Source organism: Taudactylus pleione, unplaced genomic scaffold (assembly GCF_031769625.1).
Source record: "Taudactylus pleione unplaced genomic scaffold, aTauple2 ptg000019l, whole genome shotgun sequence".
In the NCBI taxonomy this organism is placed as follows: Eukaryota; Metazoa; Chordata; class Amphibia; order Anura; family Myobatrachidae; genus Taudactylus; species Taudactylus pleione.
This window is the reverse complement of record NW_028284421.1, coordinates 3,181,680-3,193,834: the sequence shown is the minus strand read 5'-3', so window position 1 is coordinate 3,193,834 and position 12,155 is coordinate 3,181,680. Positions and strand designations below refer to the sequence as shown.

The window sequence follows — 12,155 nt, the reverse complement described above, 5'->3', positions numbered from 1 at the left end:
TGCCCTCCAGCACACTACAGATAAATCAAAAATACTTGAATCCTACATGATAATAGAAATTCAGAGGTATTGGTTTACATACATTTGCAAATATATGAATAAGCGCTGGGCCGTTGTCAAGGCTCCTCTATACCAGCATCCCTAAAATTAAGGGGTTCACGTCCGAGAAGCAAGGCACCCCAAAAAATTCCAGCCAAGGACCACTCCCGGGGCATCACACGAAAAGGGGAAAAAAGGTGATAGTGAAGTGTTAAAGGATAGGTGTGTAAAGATAAATCAATAAGTGTTAATGAGATGTAAAAGAATTAAAATTACATAAATAATACACAAACACATAGAAAAGTGAAAAAATATTCTATGTGAATTAAGTGGTGATGCCATGAGCAAGGTCCAGCCAGAACAATCCCGGGGGCCCCACTCCCAAACGCTCACCCCAAAATAATTATTGCTACATAATAGTAGCACCCACTCTGGGTCATATAATAACAAATTGATGTACTGCATGATAACAGTACATGTATGAGCTGAGAGCTAACTTACCTTGGAGGTACCCCAAAAAACCTCCACATGGCACTATAAGGATCAGCTCCTCCTCCTAATGCTGACTCCTTTCATGCCTCCAAACTGCAAGCAAAAAATATGGTAGTTGCTCAATCAGCTTAATATACTGCAGGTGCTTGTAAAGGGCGGGGTTTACACTGAACACAGAAAAAAGAAAATTGCCCTCCAGCACACTGCAGATAAATCAAAAATACTTGAATCCTACATGATAATAGAAATTCAGAGGTATTGGTTTACATACATTTGCAAATATATGAATAAGCGCTGGGCCGTCGTCAAGGCTCCTCTATACCAGCATCCCTAAAATTAAGGGGTTCACGTCCGAGAAGCAAGGCACCCCAAAAAATTCCAGCCAAGGACCACTCCCGGGGCATCACACGAAAAGGGGAAAAAAGGTGATAGTGAAGTGTTAAAGGATAGGTGTGTAAAGATAAATCAATAAGTGTTAATGAGATGTAAAAGAATTAAAATTACATAAATAATACACAAACACATAGAAAAGTGAAAAAATATTCTATGTGAATTAAGTGGTGATGCCATGAGCAAGGTCCAGCCAGAACAATCCCGGGGGCCCCACTCCCAAATGCTCACCCCAAAATAATTATTGCTACATAATAGTAGCACCCACTCTGGGTCATATAATAACAAATTGATGTACTGCATGATAACAGTACATGTATGAGCTGAGAGCTAACTTACCTTGGAGGTACCCCAAAAAACCTCCACATGGCACTATAAGGATCAGCACCTCCTCCTAATGCTGACTCCTTTCATGCCTCCAAACTGCAAGCAAAAAATATGGTAGTTGCTCAATCAGCTTAATATACTGCAGGTGCTTGTAAAGGGCGGGGTTTACACAACACAGAAAAAAGAAAATTGCCCTCCAGCACACTGCAGATAAATCAAAAATACTTGAATCCTACATGATAATAGAAATTCAGAGGTATTGGTTTACATACATTTGCAAATATATGAATAAGCGCTGGGCCGTCGTCAAGGCTCCTCTATACCAGCGTCCCTAAAATTAAGGGGTTCACGTCCGAGAAGCAAGGCACCCCAAAAAATTCCAGCCAAGGACCACTCCAAGGTAAGTTAGCTCTCAGCTCATACATGTACTGTTATCATGCAGTACATCAATTTGTTATTATATGACCCAGAGTGTAGCAATGTAGCAATAATTATTTTGGGGTGAGCGTTTGGGAGTGGGGCCCCCGGGATTGTTCTGGCTGGACCTTGCTCATGGCATCACCACTTAATTCACATAGAATATTTTTTCACTTTTCTATGTGTTTGTGTATTATTTATGTCATTTTAATTCTTTTACATCTCATTAACACTTATTGATTTATCTTTACACACATATCCTTTAACACTTCACTATCACCTTTTTTCCCCTTTTCGTGTGATGCCCTGGGAGTGGTCCTTGGCTGGAATTTTTTGGGGTGCCTTGCTTCTCGGACGTGGACCCCTTAATTTTAGGGATGCTGGTATAGAGGAGCCTTGACGACGGCCCAGCGCTTATTCATATATTTGCAAATGTATGTAATCCAATACCTCTGAATTTCTATTATCATGTAGGATTCAAGTATTTTTGATTTATCTGCAGTGTGCTGGAGGGCAATTTTCTTTTTTCTAGTTTCTGAGTGAAGTCTGATCTGTCTCAAATACTGCGGCTCTCCTGACACGCTTAGAGCTCTCATGCTGGGAATGAGATCGTAATGGCTAATTTATGCTCACCCATGAAACGGCGTTTGAACTGTCAGACACGCCTGCGTTTTCCTTAGCCACCCAACCCCCCCCGTTACCTTCCCCAAACGATTACTACCTGTCACTCACATTGTGAGTTAATCCTCTGTGCGAGCGTAATCGCAAACCAATCGCTGTGTGTGTGCAGCACGGGTCTCACGAGTGGGCAATGGCTAGAAATTGCACTATCTGCTTAAATATCGGCATTGCGTACTTCTCGGAATCTGTCCCTCTCTCACTAGGGTGTGCCAAGAGGCAGTGCAATGTGTATTTTTCTTCATAATTGCTGTAAACACTCTGATTAATATCACATCTCCCATTTCATTATGATTAATGAAGTGCATTACACACCAATTATATTTCATGAATTTCTCTCTTTGATATTTTCAGTTAATGGGAGTTATTTGCATGTAATATATCCCTTAATTTCCAAATGTACATTGTTTAATGTTCTGTGTAGGATTTTTTGTGCACACTGTAAGCAATTAAAGACCATTTTGAGCGCTCATAGAAAGTGTATCAAAGCCTAATTTTAACTGAGCTAAATAATTTCCGTGAACTAAGAGATGTGTTTACATTTTCAATACCAATTACAATGTACGCTACTGTCCTGCATCACTCAGGATAGTCAAAGCTATGGCTTCTGTGATTGGCTAGTAAACCTCATATATAATAGATATGTCCTCTCAACACAGTAAGGTTGACTGATACCTGTCACGACAAACATCACTGACATGCTATGCTTTACTATTTCAGCATTTGTTCTTTATAAGGGGGAAATGCTTAATTCTTATTTTTTAACAAAGCTGTCATGAAAAGTCATTGTAAGACTAAATGTTCAACTTATAACGTGTCATATAGTTATTTAACATTTTGGGTTCACCTGTCATTTAATCTTACATTGCTGTTCCCTGTTAGATATCACGTTTTTCTTATTAGGCTGGGTACACACCTAAAGATTTTCTGTCCAACCATCCAACTAGTTGATTGTTTGGGATGAAAATCTGGTAAGGTATGACAGCAAATGACAATCAGCAATTTGCTCCCAAACGCCGGAAAATGGACAAAAACTGTTGTTTGAACAAATTGTTTAGATCAAACATTTAACAAACTTGTCTGATGACCATTTTCATCTGTTTTCTGTCATTTAGGAGCAAATTGCTGATCATCAGTTACTCCCATATGTTACCAGATTTTCATTCCAACCAATCAACAAGTTGGACAGAAAATCTTTAGGTGTGTACTCAGCCTAAAGTTATTGATGACAGATGGAGATTGATGCATTTTATACGACTTCACAAAGTTTATATTTTCGAGTGTCATTTTCTGGCTTGGCAATTCATTATTCATTGACTCCAGCAAATGAACACCAATAAGCAGCTCCATTGTAGTCAAATATGCTCAGGTCTCCAGTTGGGCCGTGCATCACTGGAACTTGACCTCTGTGGTCTGCAAGGAGCAGCATACACCTCCTGTGATTGCCGATAACTTGTGTGCTTTTTCAAATATTGACATGAACGCAGTTGGATTGTAAAAGTACGTCTGAGAATGTTTGACATTTTTGCTCTGTATAATAATAAAATCACACAGTTGTTTGTGAGTTATCTTTATTGTTAGACAAACAAAAAATCTAGAATAAAAAAAGGGTTGAGAACAAGCTAATTATTGACTAGTATCAGAGGTCATCTGCTTTTCACTGCTGAAGTTTATAAGCTGCTTATTAATAAATAACACATGTATAACTCCCTACTGTAACATCTTTCTAATTAAGCATCAGCCGATGACTCATTTTGCGCTTAAGTTTACAATCAACTCTTAAAAAGGCCCACTGTGTTTTGTGCTGCATCAGCTCTAAATACAGCCCTGGTAATGGTGTAGAAGGGGACGCACATAATAGCTTGAACAAACTATCACAATGTAAACTGATATACAAGCAACTCATTTTTTTGGCCGCAGAGAACGAGAACATTAAATTTGATTGCAATATGTTTTATTATAAAACTAGTAGTAGAATTTAGAATTGCATCATACATTTTATCATTCTTTATCTTGTGTTTATAGTTTAGCATATAGAGGAGGGAATCATTGCATTGTCTGTGTTCTTTTAAGTTGCTGTAGCCACAAATGTTTGAAGATTTGAAGACTTTCAATTTCAATAGTATACTGCCGAAATACCAATGTAGTTTATTTTTATAAAAAGTCAGTAAAACAGAATTAATTATTTTAATGATAGACAAATATTTTTCAGCATTTGTATTCAGTGAGGGCTGTTAGAATATATCCTTGATGTACGTAAATTAATATATTAGGTATAGTAGATCATTTACAAAGTGCATTCAACATATTTGCACCTAGAAGGTTGGCTCAATGCACCACTACTTTTTGCAGAGCAGAACCATGGCAAGGTGGCGGAGACCAAAGAGGCCCAACCACCAGCCCCTTCATAACCACCTCTTATGGTGCGTATCCACTAGACGAGAAAAATGAGTGATTGAACGATTACGACATCGTAATCGTTCATTCGCTCATTAATCATGCAGTAAAATCCCAACAATGACCATCAATGTGCGCTCCCGCTGGTCGTTGCCGGCATTTGTCATCGCCTGAACATGCAGGCCAACCTGTTGATATCGACAGGTTGTGCATGTTCGGGGAAGAGAGAGGGTACCTGCACTGAACGACATATCCTTCAGTGTGGGCACATTATCCACTGCACACGATGATGAACGATTGCGCGATTACGATGTTGTAATCGTACAGTCGTTCCACTCTCGTGTAGTGGATACACACATTTACATTAATTTAACTTTTTTATATTTTTTCTGCCAAAATATAGCTTGTGTTAGCCTCATTTATGGCTTACTATTAATCATGAGAGTGAGGAGAGTGATGAACGATTGCGCGATTACGATGTTGTAATCGTACAGTCGTTCCACTCTCGTGTAGTGGATACACACATTTACATTAATTTAACTTTTTTATATTTTTTCTGCCAAAATATAGCTTGTGTTAGCCTCATTTATGGCTTACTATTAATCATGAGAGTGAGGAGACATCCTAACTGCACTCTTACATGTGGCACTTTTTTGTGTGTGTAATTTTTTATTTATGTTTTGTCTTCACCAAAGCTGAACATCAAAGTGCAGAATTCTAGTTGTTCTGTTGAGTGAAAATGGCCATAAGCTCCTCCGCACAGCCAGGAATGCTTTTAACCCTCTTATAACATTATCATTATCTTATTCCTCAAAATAAAAACTCTTTTTGCACTGCACCAGAAAATATTCACTTCACAAAACTCACAACTTTTGGAAACCTTAATTAGATACATTAGCTAAGGCACACTAGGAATGTGACCATGCCACATGTGGGCCCATTTTATTACCAAACAAACTGGAGGCACCTGCCTATGCTGTGTGCGGCAGTGGAAATATCTCCTAACCTTAAATTGGGATGTACCGTTCGCTGGACGGCTCGACAGTCCACTTAAATCGGGACTGCTAGACAGAAATCAGGATGTTGCTAGTCTGCTTTGGCAAAAATCTAAGCACACCTGCACAAAATGTGACCTGTGGTGGGACAATGCTGTAATTGTACAGCTCCTCAATTGTTTAAGGGAAAAGACTTCCAGATTCTTCAATTCTTCAGTGGAATATTGCCCCTAGTGGCTACATTAAATTGTACCTATTAAATACACATGGTGAAAAGAATCTGGTCTATGGTATTATCAGCAAACCGTGACTACATTGATGTAGCCACTTTTTGGGCTGAAAGAATACTCATGTAAATGCAGACTTTCCATTTATTAGGAAGCAGTAATCTCACTGAGGCACAGTTTTATTCATTTGTATATTTATAGCACAATATGTTTATTGCCTGTATGACTTACACTGGATTCTAAATTGCAGGGGCAATTACCATGGCTTTGCTGGAAAATCTGCTGCCTGGAACCCTCTACCTGATCAAGATCTCAGCGTCCAATGAAGTAGGAGAAGGCCCTTTCTCTAATGCAGTGGAAATTGCAGTTCACCCCAAGGAGACTGTGCACAACAGCATAAAGTCAAGGCAGTTTAATTCTGCCAATAGTCAAGGTCAGTGTGGAAATACTTACAGTAACAATATGAAAGAAGTTTCATTATTTACTCGAAAGCAGAAATTCTTCTAGACATCCATCCTTGCCTTGGCGTCTGCCCTGCAATACTTTGTACAGCAGAGACAAATGACACTGGACTGAGAAAATGATAAAAGCGTATGAATAACTGTATATGGAGGTGATACACTGTCATTGTAATAAACTTTAAATAAACAAATTAATGACAGTGATTTATTCGTGGGTGAAAGTGCAAGTCTAAATCATACATCACAGAATATGCAATCCGCTGCATTTCTCAGGGAAAAGGTCCTATTCAGCAATATCAAATGAAAAGCGCTGTATTTCATTCCACACTTTATTCATTTTAAAATATTCTTTGTATTAATTGTTTTGTTTTGTATTTTTTATATTTGTTTTCAAGTGTGTAAGGACAGGGGTAAACCTTGTTATCTTGGCTAATGTAAAACATATTATTAGACATTATCATTTACTCCGCTGTCTCAGAGAAGCTTCAAGTGCGACAATGTCGTGTGGCCCTACTTTGTAGTGACCCCTTGTGTCAAGCCCACTTACAAAAAAATATATTTTGTGGGAAGAGATATTTAAATGAGATTCCCGAATGTTAGTTAGCTCCCTGGTTCACGGTGAGAGGGGAATCACAGATCATTTTTGTAAAGGCAAAAGGACTCTTTTGCACATCCTCAGGTTGGAGAGATTAGCCCTCAGCCTATACTTATAACACACCCCATGTGCACTTTATATAGGACAGTTATCCTAGGTGTACTTTGAACATTGCAATAAAAACCTTACACGAAATGACTGCGACACATGTAGAAAATACATTCCCGATGATTAATGTAACAAATATATGAGCCTGTAACGAGCAATATGAATGTAAACGGAAGTGATAACAGTCTGGACTTTGAAAAGACATTGTTACTAATTACGCCATGCACAGTTTCAGTCTGATCCATAGGCCTATAACAGAAGGAAAATAATGTAATATGGGAGTGCACTGTAGTCGTATTTATAATGGGTGCAAGGTATGCGGTGCACACGAGCCCCTGGGTCCAGGAGGGCCTTGTACAGCACACCCTGCACCCATAGTATACTTACCTTGTCCTGGCAGATGGGTCCCTTCTTCTTCGTAGCGCCATATTACCAGTGACATCTTTGGGAAGATGGCGCCGTGCTGTGAAAGTAAAGGCTCAGGCACTGTGCCAGAGCCTATGCTCTCTTGTGCGCATGCGCCATCTTCCCAAATATACTGGGAAGAGGAGGAGGGTCCTGCTTGCTGGCACATGGTAAGATGTGCGGCAGAGGAGGGAGGGCATTGCTCAAAGGAGGGGGCTCCATCGGCCGTTGATATGCCCCTGGAGTGCACCTTGCTAGGCGTTAGGTGCATTAATTTACAATGTGAGGGTACATATTTGTGGGTTTGAACTACACTGATTATATTTGGAAACTAAGCAGTTGAACAGATGACAACTATGTTCCAATAAGAACAGTGGGATGTTTCCAGCGCCTGAGCCATTTTGAACTTCATCAATATGGCCCACACACATTACTGACCTGAAAATTGGAACAAGGCGCATACAAACATATAAGTGCCCATTTATTGTACTAATTGTTTTGCTTGTATTGATCATGCATGGAGGTCTTCGATAAGCACATCTTTCTCCTGCGCGCTGTCATGACTTTATGTATTTTACAACGTATTATAGTACTGACTGGGTTTGCACTAATAATAGTACTCTCCCCTATAACAAGTGTATATATAATCATAAGGATTGGAAGGTGCCAACTGCTCCTACAGGTACAGCTGAGATTCAGTTGCCAGTGGTTGCAAAATAAAATTTTTCTACATGGAGGTCATAGGGCGCTATCATTGTAGCTTGCGAAACCCGATCTGTCTACATGTTGTTTCCTGCCTTGTGTGTATGCACATGAGCATCTAGCAACAACATTCGTTGTGTTAGGTTTCTGTTGTTTGATTGTTACCGTTTATTCCCTTGTATATCTTATCCACCTGTCAGACTACAATGAACTGAATATATAATTTGTTTGCACAAGTATTACCCAATTACAATAAAGTTCCATAGGAAAACTGATAACACAGTTAAGAGAGATCAATGAAAACCCCACCAAAAGAGTATTATACCCCTTTCACACCAGAGCTAAAACCCGGGTTATTGCAGGGTTAACCCGGGTAGCTCCTTGGTTGAGTGACCCATCAATCCAACCCAGGTAATTTGCAGGGTCTAACATGGGAGTAACCCGTGAAACCCTGCAGTGTGGACGGCGTGCTCCGGGTCACGATGACCTGGAGCGTACCGCATGCCGGCCGATTGGTCCGGCTTCAGGGGTGCTACTTTATGACCTCATCTCCAAGCGTCTACTTCAACGCCGGAAAAGCCGGCTCCGGTGTGAAAGGCGCCAACTCGGGAATATCCTGGGTCAGCGCCGGAGAAATTCCGGGTCTGATCCAGGTTGGAACTCTGGGCCTGATTCAGACCCGGTCGCAAGCGCTGAGTGCTCGCAACTGGGTCGATGGTGGCCCAGAGCGCATGCGCACGACAGAGCCGGATAGTGACGGGCAATCCGTCGCTCCGAGTCTTGCATCAATGTTGAGTGACAGCACTCCCCCTTTGGTGGGCGGACCGGGGGGGGGGGTGGCTGCCCAGACGGAGGCATTCCCATGCTCTCCCACAAGTGATGTCAGTGGGAGAGCTTTCGCGACCATCATCCTGGCCGCTCGCATTAGCTGTGGGTGGCAACCCACAGCAATGCGAGCGGCAGGAGGCCACTCCTTAACAAAAAAAAAGATGCCCTGATTCAGAGCGAGCGCTCTGTCAGAGCGTCCGGCTCTGAGTCAGGGCCTCTGTTCCAACTCCGGGTCAGACTCTTAATTTCGGTGTAAAAGCGGTATTAGTAAATGGAAGCAAACACTTTTGCAACTTTTTAATTCATTTTTTTTCTTAATTACAGATTATTTCTACCACCTGGACCAAAAATCAATGACAGGCATTGTGGTGGGAGTATGTATTGCACTGACCTGCATCCTCATCTGTGTGCTTATTCTGATATACCGCAGCAAAGCCAGGTTTGTACTAGAAATAGTTAAAGTGATTGTACTGCAGGTTAAAACACGCTTATTACAACTATTGCTTCATTAAATGTTATGTACAAACTTATAAAATGATGTATTTATTTGTATATAGGCTGTATGTGCCACAGTTTCCTTTACTGCCTGAGCATATAAGCTTTCCATAGACATCAAGATAGACTACAGTGGCAATTTTGCAACAATATTTTTATGCATGCGTTCAGCCTTTATGTTTGCAGACAGCTATATATGAGGTCTTTTATGTGTGTAAGCAGAATTTGAAACATGTGAAAAACTTTCAATCAAACCACGTTCGGCAACCTGGATAGGACTGGAGATGACCGCATTAGAATATCACCACTCCCCACTGCACAAGTACTGTTCATGATGAATACATGGTGATAAAGCACTGTTATAAATATTGTGTATTTTGTGCAGGAAAGCATCAATAGCAAAGATTGTTCAACAAGGAACAGACAGAATACATCACTCTGCTGGTCTAATTCCTCATGAGAGCCAAGAAAGGAAGATAACGAACCAAATGGAAGAAAATACAGATCCCCTAATATCTGCTGTTGTGGCAAATCACTACATTGATACAAAGGTATCATCCAAAAAAAATATGATAGGGTTAGGTATATGCATGTTACCACTGCATGAGCAGTATAGACATTCTGTGTATGGTATGCAGTCACTGTGTCGGCGGTCACAATGTCGATATTCACAATGAAGACAGCAGAAGTTTGACATTGAGGGTGTCGACATGGTTAAATATTTACATACACCTGCAAAATGTCAATGCTGACAGAATGTCGACATTTCCAGGTGGCATAGGGCTAGGATTAGGGTTAAGGTGAAATATAGTATAAGAACAAAACTACATGACATCTATGTTGACCAGGTTGACACGATGAATATCGACATACCACACCCCTGTAGATTATAGGCATGGTATAATAGTATTTCTGATATCCGTTATAAATGGCCTTTAGGCATGAAAGACAGTATAATGCAAAGCCTTGTATATTGTACAGCATAGCTTGCAGGTTACAAAGATACATTTAAATTGTTATGTGCATTTTGCATATGCATATTTGTGTGTATTACACACACGCTATACTACATATCAAGAATGTATTGGGGAACTTCACAGCTTCAGTGGCATTAAGGTTTTAATGTTTGCAGTATGCTGAGCCTTCCCTAGCGGAATGTACACTATTCTATGTACTATTTAGTTAGCAGTTGAGTGCAAACTGCTATTTAAGACTCTCTATGCTCTCATGATTTCAAATATTTGCATATATGTTTGTGAATGTTACTAGTAGATATTTTAAGTAGTGCATCTTGCATTTGATATTGCTTTTTAACGTGAGTACTGCAGGCCTGCTATGGTGCATCAGCTGTACTATTAGGGATGAACTGTCCTGCTGACACAATGAACAAGAGCTATAATGTGCTATATAGCAATCACAAGTGTTTTGGGGTTACTAGAAGTAATATTAATGGACGATATGTGAATCTAGTCCTTTGTTATTTCAGGGTGGTTCAGATCTTATTATCAATGGTTATGAATGCATAGCGAAGCACAAAACTGGGAACAGATGGGTGTTTTTCAAACACAAAAAAGACCACGCAGAACAGGTAAACAATTGGCCTGCAGCCTAACAATAACTCTTCCTTGTGTGCTACAAGAGCATAAAAACATACTGTGTTTCTTTTTCTACAGTCGAAAAGAAGAATTGTTAATAAGTCTTCTTCCATTTATCAGCCTGGCACAACTGTACTGATGGGAGAAGATGTGTCTTCCACTTCTCCGGGTCATCCTGGCACTTTCCAGATGCGACATAGCATAGCAGCAGACACAGAGCATTCTGGGAACAGTGAGGAAAGCCATGAGACCAGTGATTCTGGGCGGTTTTCCCATGAGTCTAATGACGAAATTAACCTGTACTCTGTTATCAGTACCACTCCACCCACACCTGACTCATTCAACAGTCACGAATGTGGACAGGACCCAGCCTTAAGCAAACATTGAAATCTGCCCAGCATCTATCACAGAGGAGAATACTTCTAATGTTCCTCAGCTTGTTCCATATTCCCACAGCGTTTCAAGAGGTGATTCCCTTAAGCCAGATACACCAGCCATTAGTGTCTGTTCGAAGGACAATGAATGGAGCCAAAATAAATAAATGATTGTGGAATCTGGTCTCTTTCATCAAATCTATCACACTTTTCCTGCAGAACGCTCCGTTGAGTAAATCTATTGACTGAAGGTTGGCTTGCTGGATAGTGAATGGATTAGAAACTCTCCCGGTTTTATACCATTTGTCTTTGTTCTAAAGGGACGTCAAGCGTACCCTTTGATTTATGTCTACCTCAGCTGGTCTCATGATGAACTCCATTTCGCTGCTTTACCTATATTTGTGTTTGTATGTCTCCCCAGCCTTCATCAGGAATACTTCCTAAATTTTTTTTTTTTTTTAAATATTATTTTTAATGTGTTTTGCCATGTGATGAATGTGTTACTGAAGGAGTTGTAAAGGCAACAAAGATAAACGGTCTTTTCTAAAGCTCTGCTTTTTCCAAATGTCAAATGCCCGATCATGCCAGGAACCCCTACTACCTCTGTAAACAAGTATCCTACATAAAGGA

At 40.3% G+C, this 12,155-nt stretch overlaps 1 protein-coding gene across 1 annotated transcript in view; it reads left to right on the top strand.

Moving 5' to 3' along the window:
• The window catches only part of PRTG (protogenin), a 114,972-nt gene extending 103,434 nt beyond the window's left edge, over positions 1 to 11,538 (top strand). The window contains exons 16-20 of the mRNA XM_088443075.1: positions 6,213 to 6,395; positions 9,386 to 9,500; positions 9,942 to 10,107; positions 11,043 to 11,144; positions 11,230 to 11,538. Of these exons, the coding sequence (XP_088299201.1) occupies positions 6,213 to 6,395; positions 9,386 to 9,500; positions 9,942 to 10,107; positions 11,043 to 11,144; positions 11,230 to 11,538 (875 nt within the window). The remainder of the gene's footprint in view (positions 1 to 6,212; positions 6,396 to 9,385; positions 9,501 to 9,941; positions 10,108 to 11,042; positions 11,145 to 11,229) is intronic.
• Positions 11,539 to 12,155: the final 617 nt, after the last annotated feature.